This window comes from Onychostoma macrolepis, chromosome 11 (genome assembly GCF_012432095.1).
Source record: "Onychostoma macrolepis isolate SWU-2019 chromosome 11, ASM1243209v1, whole genome shotgun sequence".
In the NCBI taxonomy this organism is placed as follows: Eukaryota; Metazoa; Chordata; class Actinopteri; order Cypriniformes; family Cyprinidae; genus Onychostoma; species Onychostoma macrolepis.
In genome coordinates, this window is record NC_081165.1 from 17,026,427 (window position 1) to 17,044,255 (window position 17,829).

Here is a 17,829-nt window from a genome sequence, read left to right on the forward strand (position 1 = left end):
CAGAAACTGTCTCTTAGAGAGCACACGCAAACAGCGAAATGAGTTCTCTTTCACTGCTGATTGCATTTCAACAGCTTAAAATCACTTGCTTTTGAACGGAACTGCTTAAAAAAGCATGCAAACGATATGTTTTCATGACCACGTAGCAGAGACGATAGTCCAAAATCTCTACCGGTTAACTGTGTTTACCAGTATATCGCCCAGCCCAAGTTTAGTCTTTCATATTCAAAAAATTATTATAAGAACAATTTGGTAACTCAAAAATGTTTATTCCTAATGTAGCATTTAGAGTTTATTGTTGTTTAATTTTGAAAGCAACAGTGTCAGATAATATCACGTCTTTATAAAATATTTTTTACACACTATAAATGGGATCATCATATCCACCCATGCTAGGCATCAAAACGATTAAAAACCCTTGGTTTATAGAAAAAGTTTTCACCATTCATATATTTCTATACAGATGAGCTGATCACACCATTAATCTAATAACATCTGTCATGTTTCTCTATAGCAGCTTACACAAACATGAGCGGATCTTACTTCACACATCTGTAGCTGGAACATCCTGCGCTCTTTCTCCATCTCTTCTGCAATCTCTCCTCCGCTCACCTCTGTACGCACCATACCATACTGCTTTGCCAGTTCCCTCTTCTCTTTCTCGATTTTAGTGCTGAAGGGGACAAAAATCATATGACAGTGTGGTCAGTTCTACTATATAGTGTAGTACAACATAATGCACAAATATGGTACTCACTTGATTCGTGGAAGCACAGTACAAAAGTATTGTAAGAGAAGTGAAGCAAGACACTTATGAGAATTACAATTAAATGAAGAACAGAAATTAAAAGGAGCAAAATAACGATACGGAAAGTACTAAAAGATTTCTGATAACAATTGAAGGTTAGTAAATTAGAAGATCAAGGACTTTCAATTTTTGCTGTGTTAAATATAGAAAACTCATTATTTTTTATATACTGCATAGGCCTATTTGTGTGGATGAAAAACGCATCAGAATGTATGTGCTACTTTTGAGTTTCCACCTACAGTTTTTGTTAAAAAAGTGAGTTTCATAATATTAATTATATTCTTACATGATATCCATTTTAATATATGCCAAAAGGACACATTTCTGGTATGGAAGGAGTCCTACTGACACGTACATAAGGCTAAAACTAAACTAAACACCCCGAACAACCATGGCTTTAAAAAAAAATGTGTGAATAAATATGAGAAAGAAAACAAGTGAAGAGCGATGCTACAGAGAATATGTAACATATGAGGCACAAAGAATATAAATCCTACACAGTTTCTAAAATTGGTTGTTGTTTGACACACACACACACACATACACATACACATACACACACACACACACACACACACACACACACACAAACACAGACTGTCGTGACAGAGACCAGTGATACAATGTTTTCTTGTTCTCTTGCTTATTTCGAAGGTTTTGCAATATCTCTTGTCTAATGAATCAAAATAAATCACTGCTCAGTGGGGGTCAAAAAAGACAAAACACTGAAACAAATGACTGGAATAAGCTAAAAACAGTGTTATAAAAAGCACTCACAATTTATTCTCATAATCTCTCCACGCCTTGTCAAAAGGCTTTTTCAGGTCCTGACAAGATGAAAACAAGGAGTTAGAATAGAGTCAGTCTTACATGATCTTACAGTAAAAGACAAGAGCATCAAGACAGACAGAGAAGAATTAAGAGAAGTCTGTCTTATCATCTGTCTCATTACCATCTGCTCACATTAAACACTGTGCTTATGGTAATGATCTATGCAAAAGATTTCTACTATGCCTTGTTGCCTTCTGGGAAAATATCCTGCACACTTCATCTGTATTTGCATCATATATAGTAGGAACATTAACAAGGCAACATAAGTATCAGAAAGTTGGTATTACCATTGTCATTTCATTTTTTTTGGTACCTTAGAGTGCTGTATGAATGCCATGGTACAAGATGGTAATTATTTGCTATAATGGTATACAGTGGGGTACTACCAAAACTTGCAAATGTAATATTGATTTGATTCCATTATGCTGAACTTATAAAATGAGCAAATACTTGTGATCTACCAAATTTACATTTTTGAACCTATGAATTTCTTCCAATTTTTTAAAGTTCATGCTTTGAGCGTATTTTCCGTTTTTTGACGTATAATATTTTATTAAAGGTATATAGATTGATTCATTTGCATTTATCTGACGGTAACATTTACAAAGCAAACACAAGAAAAATCTCACTTCAAGTGGATCGCATGTATTGTAGATTTCAACTTACACCTTTGACCTCTTTCAGATCCCCTTTTACCAGCGAGTCCAGGAAGAAGTTGATGTTGTGCAACACGCTCTTCAACTGATAAAAAACAGAAATATTAAAATGGAAATTATGAGCTGGCAAAACCCATTTAGACTCAGTTTATGTCAGCATGTACTTGCAAACTAGCACATTAAACATATTTTCACTTTAAAAATCTATTTAACATGAATGCGCCTGGAAGGGATAAGGAACTGTGGACAGAGAGCTGAGACAACCTTTGGCAAGGAAGCTGAGTTGTTTGCAGATAAGGCCTATCTTGTAAGTCCAAACCGTGACTAATACTTAAAACACTCTATGGGATTATGCAGAAGCCTAACGGAAAGCCCTTCCCGGAGCTCCATGTGCCTCACCAAGTTCTTCATTGGCGTCAGCAGTTCTTTGGAGAATTCTGCAAACTTATTAAACGCAGAGGCCACTTCCTGTTCGCCATTGTTGCGGAAATTCACAGCCAACTTCTCCATGGAATTGATGTATGACTCCAAATGTGATACGTGGTCTGGAAGAAGATCAGCAGCAGAAATTCAGCACAAACCGTGAAGATATAACTGAGAAAACATGGGGATTTGGCTAAAAGCACATGACACTAAAAAAACAGATAGAGATGTTGACGTGATTGGGTCTCATAGGGGGCATCTGCCTTCTACTTCATTCATATTCATAGATAGTTGAGCCGGAGGAAATGTTTTGCATACGCTGTCAATCTCTCTAATGAATTAATACAGATTCAAAGACTAAATGAATGCAGCTTACAGACTAATGTGCATGAAATTCAAAAAACAACTACGGTGGCATAGTAAAGATATTTGTGACAAAATGTTGCTAGCACCCGAATAACTGAGAAATGATACCTTTTCAGGTTCTTTCTCACATATGTAAACACAAATACACCCAATAGATTCAATGTAATTTCATGTTACCTTGGCCAGAGATGTGCTTTGCTTTGGCTGCTTTCTTCATTTTCTGCAAGATTGTGCGGTCAGAGTCCAAGGCCTGTTAAAGGAAAGAAAAAAATAAGGGTATCACCAACAATGAATTCACATGAAGATATTACACAGTTTTAAACAGGATTAGTGAATATGTAAAATTTAACAATAAAATATCACACGGTTTTCCCTTTAGCTCATAAAGTAGAGCATGGCACTAGCACTGGTGAGGTCATGGGATCGATTCAGTCTGGGTTTCATTCAACAGTTTTCTTTTTTTTTTTGGAAAGAAATTAATACTTTTATTTAGTAAAAACACATTGTATTGATCAAAAGTGACTTAAAATGGTACAAATATTTCTATTTCAACTTAAATGTTGTTCTTTTGAACCTTTCTATTCACCAAAGAATCCCCCCAAAAAATAACACGATTTTTATTTTATTACATTTATATTAAGAAGAAATGTTTCTGAAGATCAAATCGTGTAGAATATTAGAATGATTTCTGAGGGATCATGTGACAGTGAAGACTGGAGTAATTTATGCAAAAAATGTAGCTTTGCCATGACAGGAATTAATTACATTTTAAAATATATTACAATAGAAAACAGTTATTTTACATTTTAAGAATATTTCACAATATTAGTGTTTTTACTGTTTTTGTGATCAATTAAATTTAGCCTTCTTTAAAAGATCTTACCAACCCCAAACTTTGAAATGGTACCTTGAATTCAGTGTAAGTCAATTTGCATAAAAGCTTCTGCCAAATGGATAAATGTAAATGTATTTTCATTCCAGACCACTTCAATTTGTTTAAACTGTGTTGAAATACACACAAACACAAGGAAACACACATATACAGGGACACAAACAGAACTTGAAACGGCTCCTTACAGAAAAACATTTCTTGTTTCAAAAACAGCAATTACATGCAATCGTGAAATGATTATGAAATAATGAAAGACCCAGTGAGCTTGCCCTCTGAAACTGGACTGCTGAAATTACACCTGCCACATTTTCTATAATAAAAACTAATCTAGCTACATGAATTATGTAGACTTACTAGAGCATGAAGTCTGATTGTCGTGTCACTAAATAAGCAAGAGCAAACAAGGAAAAATTCATTAACAGCTTCATAGTTGCTTGTTTACAGCCTGCCATCTGAGAGCATGATACATTGCTGCGTGTGGTTCAGAATAGTGAACTGCGGTGAAGTCTTCAACAGTTTGGCTCATTTAAGCTATTTCCAACCACCATATGGGGATCTACAAACATGATTCCAGACTTTATTTCATAGTGTCACAACACGCCTGAGTTTGACAGTCTAGTTTCTTCATATCTGTAATGGGAAACAGTATTTCCTGTGTGGATGTCTGTCCCAATTATCCCTCCCTTCATTTAGGATAAACAGTTTGTTCCTTAGGGTGGAGAATGAAACCCTGCAGAATTGTAACACTTCCCTATAGCTCATATCCCATCAGCATTGCCAACAGTGCCCATCTTTTTAACCACAGGTGATTTAATCACATTTTTACAAAAAGCTAAATCTCCAAAGTCTTATTAGGCACAAAAGAAAGGTTTGGGTTTATGACTTGAGGGAGTCCCCGGAATGCTTTTGGAAAAGACATTTGTTTGCTCCAGTTAAGAAAAAAAGAAAGAGCAGCTGCCATGTTTTTTTACGTGCCACTGAAGATCAAACTGAAAAGTCAGTCATCTACAACAGTACATTTAATAGTGTAATGCAGCTCTTGTTCCAGGACAAACAGCACTGCAACATGTAAATCAACTCAAAACAGTGCTTTTACTATCACACCCCTATCATATACCCATAAATCAATGTAAGGAAGAAAAACATTGCACATGAGCTCAATGACAACAGCCGGAATACAAAGGCTGGAATACACTTTGACAGGTTTTAAAGTCATAGCTATGTGGTCACTTAGCTGTTCTGAGTGTTAACACACTGCTATGTGGTTGCTAGTGTGTTCTAGGTGGTTTTTAGATGGCCACATTCACACAGCAGATGAATATGTCCTGTGTTTGAGTTTTTAAAGTGAAACAGAAGTTGTGATCTTTTCTTTTATATTGTGACGTACACCTGAGTGTAAGGGATATTCAAACTATACACACTGTAAAAGCCGATAAGTTAAGAATACTCAAAACATTTGAGTAAACGAACTACATTTTTTAAAGTTAGTAGAGCTTAAAATTTTTATGACAAGTGGGGCGGGGCTGAGAGCCATGGGAGCCAATCCAAGCCTCACTTCCATGATCCCACCCCACTCATCACAATGATAATTATATACAACTTACTTCCATAAACAGCACATTCATTCAGATCTTTATAGTTAAGTGCTAGTTTGCAACAGCACACTGGCATGCTAATGTAGTTATCTAAAAGACTCACAACACACTTGCAAGTAAATAATCAAACAACATGCAGTATATATAGTCTTTAAGTTTTGCTATCCATCCTCAACCTAACCACAAGCTCTACTCTTCACCACAATGGTAACACTACAAAACCAACATAACAGAAATCTATGTAAATCTTAACATAACACAACATTTAAGTACTAACTTGTGTCTCTCTATGTTAATCTTGTGCAAAAACACACAAAATAACACTTAATTTCTGCATTTATCATCCTTGTTGTCTGATGCAAAGCATGCTGGGAACTAGAAAATGCAATCATTTTAAGTTCACCTTACTACAACAACATTTTGAGTTTACAGAACTTATTTCAATTAAGTCTAATGAACTTTCATTATTATTTGAGTGAAATTGACTCATTTCACTGTTCGGTTTGTTCGGTTGTGGTTTGGATTTTGAGATGTTGGTGTTGACCTCAAAAGCAAGTACTGCAAACAAACAAACAGCAGAGACATAGGAAGGAATTATTGTCCATATGAAAATATATTGCAGATGTGAGATATGGTGTAAATACTGCAGCAATGCATAGTCGCAGTTTTGTAGAAAAAGAAGTGTGGTGTATGTGATGGGCTGGTTTCAGATTAGAAGAATGTTCAATCAGCAGTCTCACTGCACTGGGATGGAGGCTGTAGGCCAGTCTGCTGGTTCCGGCTCTGATGGCCTGGTATCGTCTCTCTGAGGGCACCAGGAGGAATAGGTGATGTGCTGGGTGTAACTGATCTCGTAGGATGTTACGCACTCTCAGCAGACAACGGAGCGAACAGGACAGTAAATATGGGTGTCGATCCTAAACATTGACTGCTTCCGCAACATGTCCATAACACTGTTTACTGGTACTGTGTGTTAAGTGTACGAAAGCATTTTCAAAAACTCTACAAAATGCCTATGCAGAAAACTGAAATTAACTAGAATCTTTGTTCTCCTTAGCCTTGAAATCAACTTCCTTTTAAAAAAATATTTCAGTTTCTATGGAGACTTCTTCCTGTTTCAAAGCCGAGGACCTCTGTCTCTGACACTCATGTCTTATCTTGCTGTTTTTACTCTCTAAGGAAACAGGCTTGTCAAATGGCAGCATAAAAGGATTATAAGCAATTAATATTCATTGGTGTCACACATGATAGTGTGAAGAGGAAAATGTAATTCACTGTTATTAGTTCAGAGAGCCTGTAATGAACTCCTCAAACAGCACGATTGAGAAACACTTTGAGTGTGATCTCAAATCATCTGACTTACTTAAAATCATCAACCAACACTTAAAGGGATCCCAAAATGAAAATGCTGGCATTATTTACTCACCCTCAAACTTAAATGATTTCTTATATTCTGTGGAAAACAAAACGAGAAGCTTCTATGCTGACAGAATTTTCAGCACAGGATTTTCTACTGAAATTTGGACTGTTCCTCACACAAAACTATCATATAGCTTCAGGAGACAGAATATAGTGTATAAGTTGAATGGACTAGTTTTATATGCTTTATGCTTTATGTAACACTTCCTTTAAAGGGGTCATCGGAATGCGACATGCACTTTTACAAGTTGTTTGAACTGAAATGTTTTGAAATGCACATTAGCATTTAAGGAAAATGGACTAAAACGGCTTGCTGAAAACAGAGCTGATTTTGACAGGGTAAAAAGGGTGTTGTTTTACACTACCATTGAGAAATTTTAACCAAAGTATGTTATAGACTTTTCATTAAAACCCTCAAGAATCATACCAACTTGTGGAAAATGGGCTTCCGATGACCCTTAAGCTAAGAAAACAGGAAATCATCACATTAAGAACAGCTTGTTTTACATCAAGGATGTTTGACTTTCTTAACTTCAGCCCTTCCAGTCAGCTCTGTTATGTGTATACTGGGCCAATAACAATTCAACCGTGCGGTGGTTCACCTGGAACAGCATTCCATGCTTAAATTCACATTCCCCTGACTAGGCAGAGTGAGAATTCTGTACTCAGCATGGCTAACCTCACTGCCCTTTTGTTCTTTATGGCAGCAATGGTGCCTGGCCTTTTGGCTTTTGTGTGCATTTAGTGCTATTACATGAAAATGGTTGTTAAATTCCCTATAGCACACATAGAAAGGATAGAACAAAACAAGACCAGCCATAAATACTCAGGGTAAACAGATACAGTGATGTTGATTCAGTTACACTGACAAAAGAAATGCCATCCTTCTCTTCCTATATACCTGGGAGAGAAGCATTACATATTTATGGACAGCATGGCATGTTCCCTTATGCTAGAAACTCTGTTTAAACTATTTGCTGTGAATGTTGATCATATGAATAATATGTTAATATGGGATACTATATTATAACATGAAATACAAAATTTAATCTACAGAAGACCCAACAGAAGAAAAGCAGTTTAGAGAATGGATGGATGGATCTCAAATTTAGAGTTAAAGGAATAATTTACTTGAAAATGTGAAAAAATGAATATTTTTCATGCTTATATAAAATAATATCCCAAAATGGGATGTAATATTATATGTAATATATATATATATAAATTAAAAGAGACATCGGATGCCCATTTTCCACAAGTTGGTATGATTCTTTAGGGTCTTTATAAAATGTCTACAATATACTTTGGATAAAATTCCTCAATGGTCGTGTAAAACAACACCCTTTTTACCTTGTCAATGACAGCTCTGTTGACAGCGATTTTGGTGTATGGCTCTTTAAATGAGACACCCCACCCCTCTCTTCTGTGTTAATTGCTGCCTTGGACTGTATATGGCTCAGAGGTGGTCTTATTCAAATAATAATTAGAATTAGAATTAGAATTAGAATTAGTTACATTTATATAGTGCTTTTCTGGATTTACATAGAAGAGAGGAATCTCCTCAACCACCACCAATGTGCAACATCCACCTGGATAATGCAACGGCAGCCATATTGCGCCAGAACACGCACTACACACCAGCTTATTGGTGAAGAGGAGACAGAGTGATGAAGCCAATCAGTATAGCCAGCTATCTATGTAGAAACTGGCTGCCAATTGAAACCTAGATCTCACTAGATGACACAGTTTCAGGCTCAGACAGCGCAAACAAGCTGGCTGCGTGTTTTCTTTTCAGCTTTTCTGAGCTGGCAGACACGCAAGAACCTAACAAAATGCAAAAAAATAAATAAAAATAAATGCTAAAAATGTGAAAATTTCATCCAATGTCCCTTTTAAATTTAGAAATAAATGACTAGCTGAACCAAAATTGATCTGGTTTTCTAACATGAAATAATACTTTAATATGTGATAATATTATAATATAATATACCATTTAAAAATTTTATTATATAGTTCACCAAAAAAAAAAATTCCCAGTCATTGTACAAAGCACCAGTGTAGACGTAACTCTACATTTTAATTAAAATTGTATTATCATTATTTCTTTCAGGTCCTTTTCCAAAGTTAATTTCTTTTCCTTGGGAGAAAACAGTGTTTAAATTTATCGAAAAAATGTTAATTATTCACCACAACAGAACAGCTTCTGTACTAAAACATAAAAGCCCCAATGTTTCAAGTCACAAATCCACCATGAGACATGCAGTAATAATGTTTTGAGCTCTGAGGCATTTTATAATTGAGGAGCACAACCAGATGTTTATCTCCCTCTTTTGTGCTTAATGAAGCAAAGCCCACACAATTCACTCTCTTCAGCTACTTAACCAAGAAGGCCAGAAGTGAAACCCATCACACCACCATGAGTTTACGTTCTCAGTTATTAACTGTCGACTGCAAGATAAGGTAAAATGTGACGGGTCATGTTCCCACTGGTATCTGGGATAGCCCATAGAAATGCAGCCCAGAAGTGCTATGACCACTCATTTAGACCAGTGGGTCTCATATAAAGTGGTAAGGCATGCTATTTATTTTGTGTCCACAGTGCTCTAAAGACAGAGAGTGGTCTGAGACAGACACACACACACTTGTTCAGAAATAGCATAAAACCCACTCAGATGAAGCTCAGCAGCATGAAGAATGCCGAGCAGGTTTATCATGAAGTCAGCAGATGTTGTATGGGATAAAATTACATGCTGATGCCACTTCCTTTGAAAAGGTGTGGTCACAACGGGGCTTTATGACATACTAAAATAAACCAAGTGATAGTTCACCCAATAATAACTGTTCTGTCATCATTAACTCACCCTCATGTCATCCCAAACTTGTATGAATTTCTTCTAAGGAAATACTGATAACCAAATAGTTTTGGTTACCATTGACTTCCACCGTAAGTGAGACACACTGAGACACTTAAAATATACTATTTTATGTTCCACAGAGGAAAAAAGTCATACAGGTTTTAATGATATGGCAGTGAGTAAACAATGGCAGTGTTTTCATTGAACTGTCCCATCAAGTCCATAAGAAAATGGGATCCATGATTGTGAAATCACTAGTAAATGCATCAAACTGGCTTTCATAGCATTAAGCACTGCAGTAATTGACAGTAATGCATTTAACTGGGTCCCTGGGGAAACAAGGCTACAGGGCAACGTCAAATGGGTTATCAATTACTTTTTCCTATTGAATTAATTTAATTCAATTTTATTTTAATGATGCACCTGGTAGTATTATTTTAAAAAACACTATGTTTAAAACTTTTTATTAGAAAACAAGAATACTGAGTGTACCTTTAAGAAACCTGAGGAAAAACCTACTATGCCTTTGTTCATCCTACTCTCCTCAAATGCTCCAGGAATGAAGATAATAGTAATATCAGGTGTCTCCATTCCGAATGAATGGGTAACTCTGCATTACTTTATATGGGAAAAACAAGGCGTGCAACAACAGCCTCGGCTACTCCTGCTGGTGCAGCAGATTATCCAAGCACTCCAATTATCTTTCATTATTCCTCTCCGGTGCCTCTGCTAATCCCCAATCGTCTCTCATTTCAATTTACTTTCGGCAATATACAATGGGAATAGACAAGCACAATGTTGTGTTGAAGAGAGATAGTTCAGGTGTGTATTGGATCATCAACAGAAATGTCCAGGGAAATCTTTTCAGTTCCTGCTTTGTCATTAAGTCACATGACCTAAACACAGACTCTATTATAGCATGGGGTTCCCATTATCTCTCTTGAGGTCAGTGCAGATTAAGGCAAAGCATCTGTGTTGTCTTATTTCCCTCTCACTTCCTCCTCTTTAATTTTCTAAACTATCAGGTATGTGGCAAGTTCAAATATTATTTCATATGCTTGCCCTCCAGAGCTTCTAATAATTGTTTTGAGCAGCCGGATTTACTTCAGTGCCTGTAAATCTGCACTAAGGCAGATTACACAGAGGTGTCCTTCATTGATGAAGTCTGGTCTGAGAACAGTCAGGTTATGAAGGATGAGGAATGGTTTAGATAGTGGTAGCTGACTCTTCGGAAGAAAAACCAGACCACCACTCAGATTCTCTTATATCGCTTTTGTCCTGAACCCCCCTGAGGCTGTGCGTGTGCAAGGCTGACTAGATATTAAGGGTCCCATCCTGTCTCATGAAGCCCAAACAATCAAGCATGTAATGCAGTGCACTGTTCAATTTGTATGGCTGTGTATTGCACAGGCCAGGTCATCACCATGGTTACTTCACATTCCACTATGTCACTCTTATTAAAGCAGTCATCATTCAATTGTTACCACCCTGACCCGGCTGTATGCCTCAAATTGGCACAACTGGGGGTCTGAAAATGTAGACAAGTGTGAATAAAAAATTAGCTTTGGTTTATTAGGAAGAGGATGACCTGTGCTGTGTCAAAATAAACAATAACAAAATAATCACACTGTTTTCAGGTCAGTTTAAATAATGAATAAATGTATGTTTATAAAGCAAACAAACAAACAATAAAAATACATTATTATTATTATTTATTTATTTATTTATTTTTGTAAATGATGCCTCTTGGCAAACAACAGTGAAAATACCTCACACGAGCACTATTTTCGTTATACAACATGAGCTTCACTAACAGCATCCTTTTCTGATCCTGGAGCAACATCCCTATCAACCAATCATCCCATCGCTAACCCTAAAAACAAATGGCAATGATTGGTTCGTTGGAAGGTTGTTTCAACAACAACAACAACAAAGGATGCTGATCCAGAAAAAATTACAGGCTGGTTCCTTAGCTCCAGAAGATCCATGAATCCTAAGCCGGCTTTTGTTTATGCAGCTCAATAAACCCTGGATGAAAGGCACGTGCTCGTGAAAATACAGCAGAAGCTCGTATTGACGCACGAGGAGGGATAGGCGATGAGAAGCACAAGCTAGCGGGAAAATACGAAGTAAAACGTGAAATATATTACTACAAAAACGGAAAGATTGCAAAGCATTCGATGCAATATAATGTGCAATAACGACGAGGAAACGTACGTTAACGCGCAATGAAATATCTGTTATCCTTCCTCTTTCAGTTGTACAGCACCACATAAAAACGAGAGGATACATGCTATTTAAACATTTGAACTATTTTAAAAGCACACTGGTTATATGAATACAATAATTTTCGATAGTTTCATTGAGGATTTAGCTTGAAATCACATGGTTTGTGGTGTTGGAAATAGGCTGCGCTCAGCCCAAAGGATTCAACAAGACAAAGAGCATCAGTGTCTGCTGTAGTAATGTTTGAAGCAGTGTTCATGGAGAAAAATACATGAAAGCCAACACGTTCATTGGACTAAGCAGTTCTGCATTGAAACAGGATAAAGACAAAGACATAATGAGACCTGCTGCTGCTGCTGACGGAGGACAGAACACCTTCGTTTCATTCATAATGTTGTACAACTTAACTGTCAAAGACATAAGCGATTACAGCAGAAGGCAGCAGATGAAAGCATATTCTCATACCTCCTCGATATTGTTGGCGGAATTTCGGCAACTTGTCATTTTGGTGTAGAAGGAAGATGTGGTGGGAGAGCTGTAGTCCTCCAAAGTCTCCGCGATAAACTCCTCCACTGATATGAACTCAGGCATTTTGGAGGAAAATTAAGAACATGCAAATTATAAAAAAAAATGTTTCACAGCAAGCCCATTAAAAATGATAATATTGTCGGTGAGGAAGTTGGTGTCAAGCTGTTTGAAAAGTCACCACAGCAGCAAAGTAAAGTGCAGCAGTGTTATGTTTGGCTATAGTGGCGAAAGCGCATAAAGAGGAAACAGGACGGCTTTAGTGTCAGTCTAGCGCTGACTGTTTGATAGTACGCATGCGCAGTTGGTCAATGGTCTCCACAAAGCACATCAATGGCTGGGGTGGTTAATACTGGTGAAACTATTATAAGCATCTGCTGTGGTCAGTATATTATCTGGTAGTAGAGATGGCGTTTTCAAGTGCAATTTGAAAAACAATAATAATACCATCAGGGGCCAGTTGCATAAACATAGCCACTAGACTTAACTAGCAGTGTAGTAATCAATCTTACTTTTAGATTCAAATTAGATCTACCGTTTTATGTAACTGACTTATATGACTAACCTTTATGACTAGTCTATAGTTTATGCAACTGTCACCAGATTATCTATGATACAGTGGGGCAAAAAAGTATTTAGTCAGCCACCAATTGTGCAAGTTCTCCCACTTAAAAAGATGAGAGAGGCCTGTAATTTTCATCATTGGTATACCTCAACTATGAGAGACAAAATGAGGGGAAAAAAATCCAGAAAATCACATTGTAGGATTTTAAAAAAATTAATTGGTAAATTCCTCGGTAAAATAAGTATTTGGTCACCTACAAACAAGCAAGATTTCTGGCTCTCACAGACCTGTAACTTCTTCTTTAAGAGGCTCCACTGTCCTCCACTCGTTACCTGTATTAATGGCATCTGTTTGAACTCGTTATCAGTATAAAAGACACCTGTCCACAACCTCAAACAGTCCAACTCCAAACTCCACCATGGCCAAGACCAAAGAGCTGTCAAAGGACACCAGAAACAAAATTGTAGACCTGCACCAGGCTGGGAAGACTGAATCTGCAATAGGTAAGCAGCTTGGTGTGAAGAAATCAACTGTGGGAGCAATTATTAGAAAATGGAAGACATACAAGACCACTGATAATCTCCCTCGATCTGGGGCTCCACGCAAGATCTCACCCCGACAAGAACTGTGAGCAAAAATCCCAGAACCACACGGGGGGACCTAGTGAATGACCTGCAGAGAGCTGGGACCAAAGTAACAAAGGCTACCATCAGCAACACACTGCGCCGCCAGGGACTCAAATCCTGCAGTGCCAGACGTGTCCCCCTGCTTAAGCCAGTACATGTCCGGGCCCGTCTGAAGTTTGCTAGAGAGTGTTTGGATGATCCAGAAGAGGATTGGGAGAATCAGATGAAACCAAAATAGAACTTTTTGGTAAAAACTCAACTTGTCATGTTTGGAGGAGAAAGAATGCTGAGTTGCATCCAAAGAACACCATACCTACTGTGAAGCATGGGGGTGGAAACATCATGCTTTGGGGCTGTTTTTCTGCAAAGGGACAAGGACGATTGATCCGTGTAAACGAAAGAATGAATGGGGCCATGTATCGTGAGATTTTGAGTGAAAACCTCCTTCCATCAGCAAGGGCATTGAAGATGAAACGTGGCTGGGTATTTCAGCATGACAATGATCCCAAACACACCGCCCGGGCAATGAAGGAGTGGCTTCGTAAGAAGCATTTCAAGGTCCTGGAGTGGCCTAGCCAGTCTCCAGATCTCAAACCCATCAAAAATCTTTGGAGGGAGTTGAAAGTCCGTTTTGCCCAGCGACAGCCCCAAAACATTACTGCTCTAGAGGAGATCTGCATGGAGGAATGGGCCAAAATACCAGCAACAGTGTGTGAGAACCTTGTGAAGACTTACAGAAAACGTTTGACCTCTGTCATTGCCAACAAAGGGTATATAACAAAGTATTGAGAGATACTTATTGGTGACCAAATACTTATTTTCCACCATAATTTGCAAATAAACTCTTTAAAAATCCTACAATGTGATTTTCTGGATCTTTTTTTTTTTCTCATTTTGTCTCTCATAGTTGAGGTAGACCTATGATGAAAATTACAGGCCTCTCTCATCTTTTTAAGTGGGAGAACTTGCACAAATGGTGGCTGACTAAATACTTTTTTGCCCTACTGTATAGGCTATTATGAGATATTTTTCTCTGATGTATTAAAACTGTGCATTATTAGGGCTATGTTATCATTCACCTGTGCATATATCTAACAAAAATCTAACCTTTGATTGGATAATAAGAATTTAAAATGGGGGAAATATCATTATGAAATGCATGTTTTTCTCTAATGCACATTGGCCACAATTAACGGTACCCTTTTATTCAATACTTTTTGAAATCTCCATTTGCCAGTTTAACAGCTCTAAATGTTCTCCTATAATGCCTGATGAGGTTAGAGAACACCTGACAAGAGACCAGAGACCATTCCTTCATCCAGAATCACTCCAGACCCTTTACATTCCCAGCTCCATGTTGGTGCTTCTTCTCTTCAGTTCACCCCACTCATTTTCTATAGGGTTCAGGTCAGAGGACTGGAACAGCAGTATATTTAATTGTACACATGGGGTACTTTTTATCCCCGTGTTCACCAAACCCATCTTGAGTGTTTGCTGCTAAAAAGCTCATTTTTTAGTTTCATCTGACCATAGAAGCCAGTCCCATTTGAAGTTCCAGTCTTGTCTGATAACTGAATATGCTGGAGTTTGTTTTTGTATGAGCGAGAATAATTTTTCTTGAAACCCTCCCAAACAACATGTGGTGATGTAGGTGCAGTTTGACAATTTTTTTTTAAGGTTTTCTGACCCTGAGACTCAACTATTTTCTGCAATTCTCCAGCTGTGGTCCTTGAAGAGTCTTTAGCCACTCAAACTCTCCTTTTCACCGTGCATTAGGACGATATAGACACATGTCCTCTTCCAGGCAGTTTTATAACATTTTATGTTGATTGGAAATTCTTAATTATTGCCCTGATGGTGGAAATGGGGATTTTCACTGCTCTAGCTCTTTTCTTAAAGCCACTTCACTAATTTGTGAAGCTCAATTATCTTTTGCTGCACATCAGAAATATATTCTTTTGTTTTTCTCATTGTGATGGATGATTAAGGGAATTTGGGCTTTGTTTTCCCTCCTATTTATATTTCTGTGAAACAGGAAGCCATGGCTGGATAATTTTATGTTCATAATCACCCTAGAGTGCTCAAAATTGTGAATATGAATGGGAATATACTTCAGAAATATTTTACTTATAGGAACTTCTAGGGATGCCAATAATTGTGTCCAACGTGTATTTGAGAAAAGCATTTATTTCATAATGATATTTCCTCCCATTTTAAATTCTTATTATCCAATGAAAGGTTAGATTTTTGTGAAATTTTTTAAATAAAAGATCAAAAGGATTAACAATGCAGATTAATTTTCACAGCCTTCTTTGATCATATTTAACAAGGGTGCCAATATTTTTGGCCACGACTGTATATAAACATAGCTGTATCACTGTATTAAAGACTTACCCTGTGTCCCAACGTGCATACTATCCACCCTATCTGCCCTAAATAGTATTTAAAATTACTAATATCTCAGAATTTAGGATGGATAGTATGCACATAGTTACAGTGGGGATTTTGATTCATCCAAAGAATCGAATCTTTTGAATCCGTTCATTTACTGATTTATTCGGTGACTGATTTTTGCAGGTTACACTACGCCAGTAGGTGGCGACAAGTGTCTTTTTGTGTTTTTAGTGAAACACTGAATCATTTAACTGGTTCTTTTAACAAAATGTGATGCCCTGGTTTGTTTATCCACAGACTTGTGTCGTTCAGATTTTAAACCCCATCGACTTGTTCAGTGAAGGGCGTATTCATTCAGTAGGCTCTTCAGAAATCAGTTCATTCAGGTTAATGATTCATTCAAAATTCTGACTCATTCACAAACAAAACACCACAACTATTTAAGAGAGAACATCAGAAAACTAAAAAAACTTTTCCAAGAGGGAAAGAGATTTCCGCACAATGCCTGCCATTTGAGAGTGTAGAAAAGAGCACAACATAACGCATCATTAATAAAAGGCCTGGAAGTCACCTATCCCAGCTGTCACCTCTGATTAGAGTTTCACTCAGTCAGCCGCAGGCTCCCTTCTACCCAAGACAGCCCAAACGGCCCTGCAGAGAGCCATGTGACCCCTGCTGCACATTCCCAAGCTGTTCATTCACAACTCACACTGTGGTGGCTGGATGCCTAAAGCCCATGCACTGTAAAAATATATAGACCTACTTTAAGGTGACTACACTGAAAACAAACTCATAAAAAAGTCAAATATTGCAAAATATTGTAGATTAATTCATAAATTTATTCACTCCTAAAAGTTGCTGTGGCTGATGGAAGCTGATAAAATGAAAGTGACAATCCAATTTAAACTGAGATGAAAATAAAATGGATCTCCTGCATCATGGTGATGGTATGTAGATGAATACCATATCCAGGTACCATGGTATTCACATAATATTTTAGAGAATACCTTAAGGGTCACTTTTTTGTGACATCCCGTCCGTAACACTGAGGAGCGATGATGTATAGATCGCACTGATCAGTTCAGGAGCATAACCATGGAAACTGTGGTTATTATTACGTGATCATTTGCATGTCCATTAGCTGCTAGTTTTTAGTTGTATTCCCATGTGACAGTAAGGCTTCACTGGTGGATTCTATATAATTACCCTTCTCTATATCACAGACAATTATCTCACATGAGTGGGTTTAGATCATGTACTCTGAGATCAGCCCGGAATGAGAGTGCTGAAACATAATTTACTATCACTAAGGCACATTTTGTCACGTTTTATATTATTGCGCTGCATGAGAAAAGTCTCTTTTCTAAAGATGCAGGAAGCATGTTCCTGAATGCAATACACATTTTTTTTTATGGATGTTGGTTTCTATTTGTCATATCATCAAGCACACTGAGCAGCAGTGTCACTGAAGCTGTAGCATATACTGTGACCAGGCTGGAGCTCATTTCATTTATCAAATTTACTGCTGTGTATCTCTGTAGAACAGGCTTCTGTCATGAACCTCAAATTGCTGAATTTTCTAGTTCTGCAAATAAAACCCTAAACTTGAAAAAAAGACAAGTGAAGTTCTGACAGGCAATGCTTTTGA

The 17,829-nt window shown here is 37.4% G+C and overlaps 1 protein-coding gene across 4 annotated transcripts in view; it reads right to left on the reverse strand.

Moving 5' to 3' along the window:
* Positions 1-12,883, reverse strand: part of unm_sa1614 (un-named sa1614) — a 35,335-nt gene extending 22,452 nt beyond the window's left edge. For 3 of the 4 annotated variants that reach the window (XM_058790567.1, XM_058790565.1, XM_058790564.1), the window contains exons 1-6: positions 12,537-12,883; positions 3,262-3,334; positions 2,695-2,840; positions 2,306-2,380; positions 1,586-1,635; positions 544-673 (exon numbers count right to left, since the gene is read on the reverse strand). In XM_058790567.1, the coding sequence (XP_058646550.1) occupies positions 544-673; positions 1,586-1,635; positions 2,306-2,380; positions 2,695-2,840; positions 3,262-3,334; positions 12,537-12,662 (600 nt within the window). In that variant the 5' untranslated portion in view covers positions 12,663-12,883. The remainder of the gene's footprint in view (positions 1-543; positions 674-1,585; positions 1,636-2,305; positions 2,381-2,694; positions 2,841-3,261; positions 3,335-12,536) is intronic. The other variant, XM_058790566.1, reaches the window with a different exon arrangement.
* Between the last annotated feature and the right edge of the window lie 4,946 nt (positions 12,884-17,829).